Here is a 1,463-nt window from a genome sequence, read left to right on the forward strand (position 1 = left end):
TTCTTCCGCCGATGACCTCAACAAACATGTCATGAAGGTTTTCAAGGATGCGACCAAAGATTGTGAGGACAAGGTCTTGGAAGAAATGTTTGACGCCATTGGGGACTACGACTCCCTTAACGAATATGCCTTTCATGTCTTCAGTATATTGGCAGATTCCGGCATGCCTGACGAAGCCAAAGAGCTCTTTAAACCTCGCTCTGAGTTGGCTGTACTGCCTGATGTGGCCATCTTCACCATTGTCATTCGGGCCTATGCCAATGCCGGCAAGATCAACGCTGCTCACCAGGTCTACTAGCAAATGATAGCCACCGGTGTCGCCCCCGCCTCCTGCACTTACACTATACTCATCACGGCACTTGCAACACACTCATCTTCTGATGTCAATTTTGTTGGGTATGCCAAGAAGTACTTTTTGGAAATGTTGGTTAAGGGGATGAAGCCCCATTCTGCCTCCTACACGACTGTGTTCGACGCCATTGCCTGCCGGGAGTCGGTGGAGAAGGCCAGGGAGTTCCTTGAGCAGATACAAGCAAAGGGGTTCGTCCCTGAATCCAAAGTTTTTCATTTTGAAGAAACCCACCTCGCAGAAGCAATGAAAGGAATGAAGATGTATGATGACCTTGTCTGCAATACCAATGATAAGGATGTGCAAAAAGTAGTCCGCAAGTGGCGCACCAAAAGCGACTGCCTCTACAAAAATTTGTTTAAAATGTTCAAGGCTTTGATTGAGGATGGCAATGCAGACCAGGCCATGGAGCTTTATAAGCGCCATGTTGAGACGGGTATGCTGCCCATGGTCGTACCCCACACCTGTGTTATTGAAGCCTTCCTAAAGTTTGGCAACACCAAGGGTGCTCTGGAGGCGTACTGGGGCATGTTAGCTGCTGGGGTTGCCCCAAACTCCTACACTTACACTGTTTTAATCAAGGGACTCACTGCTGACCCCAACTTCTCTGGAGATGCCAAGAAGTGCTTGCTTGAGATGATGGACAAGGGGATGAGGCCTAATGCTGCTACCTACACTGCTGTGATAGAGAGCTTTGCAAAGCAAGAGGACGAGGCATCTGAGAAGGAGTGCAAAGAGTTGGTGGAGGTGATGATAGGTAAGGGGTTTGTGCCAAACGCAAAGGCTATGATGGAGGTTCTAAAGGGAAGGCCAACACCAGTAATAAGAAGGGTCATGAACATTGTTCTTTCCAAGTTGAAGGGCTGATGCATTGCTTCATCAATATTGTTCCAGCAGCTTTAGGATTATGATGTTCCAGAAATGGGGCAGCCAGTAAGAGTAGCAAATCATGTAGTATTGAGTTTCAATTAATGGGGGATTTTGTGATGTTCTTTATCCTTGTGAATGTGACAATGGAGTAGTGTGAAGGTTGACATTGAAGTAAACAAGTAGTCTTTGCTGCTAATTCCTTTAGTTTCTCTTTCTTTCTTTGTGGTGTTCTTCATTCTTATTC

General features: G+C 46.5%; 1 protein-coding gene across 1 annotated transcript; it reads left to right on the forward strand.

The window, feature by feature from the left end:
* The first annotated feature begins 301 nt into the window (after nucleotides 1-301).
* On the forward strand, nucleotides 302-1,216 carry LOC112178339 (pentatricopeptide repeat-containing protein At4g19890). The gene has a single exon (XM_024316496.1). It carries the CDS (start codon nucleotides 302-304, stop codon nucleotides 1,214-1,216), a length of 915 nt encoding a protein of 304 aa, XP_024172264.1.
* Nucleotides 1,217-1,463: the final 247 nt, after the last annotated feature.

The sequence above is a fragment of the Rosa chinensis genome, chromosome 7 (genome assembly GCF_002994745.2).
Source record: "Rosa chinensis cultivar Old Blush chromosome 7, RchiOBHm-V2, whole genome shotgun sequence".
Taxonomy (NCBI): Eukaryota; Viridiplantae; Streptophyta; class Magnoliopsida; order Rosales; family Rosaceae; genus Rosa; species Rosa chinensis.

Coding starts and splice junctions, on each gene's coding strand:
- LOC112178339 (XM_024316496.1), top strand. CDS start 302: ATGATAGCCACCGGTGTCGCCCCCGCCTCCTGCACTTACACTATACTC.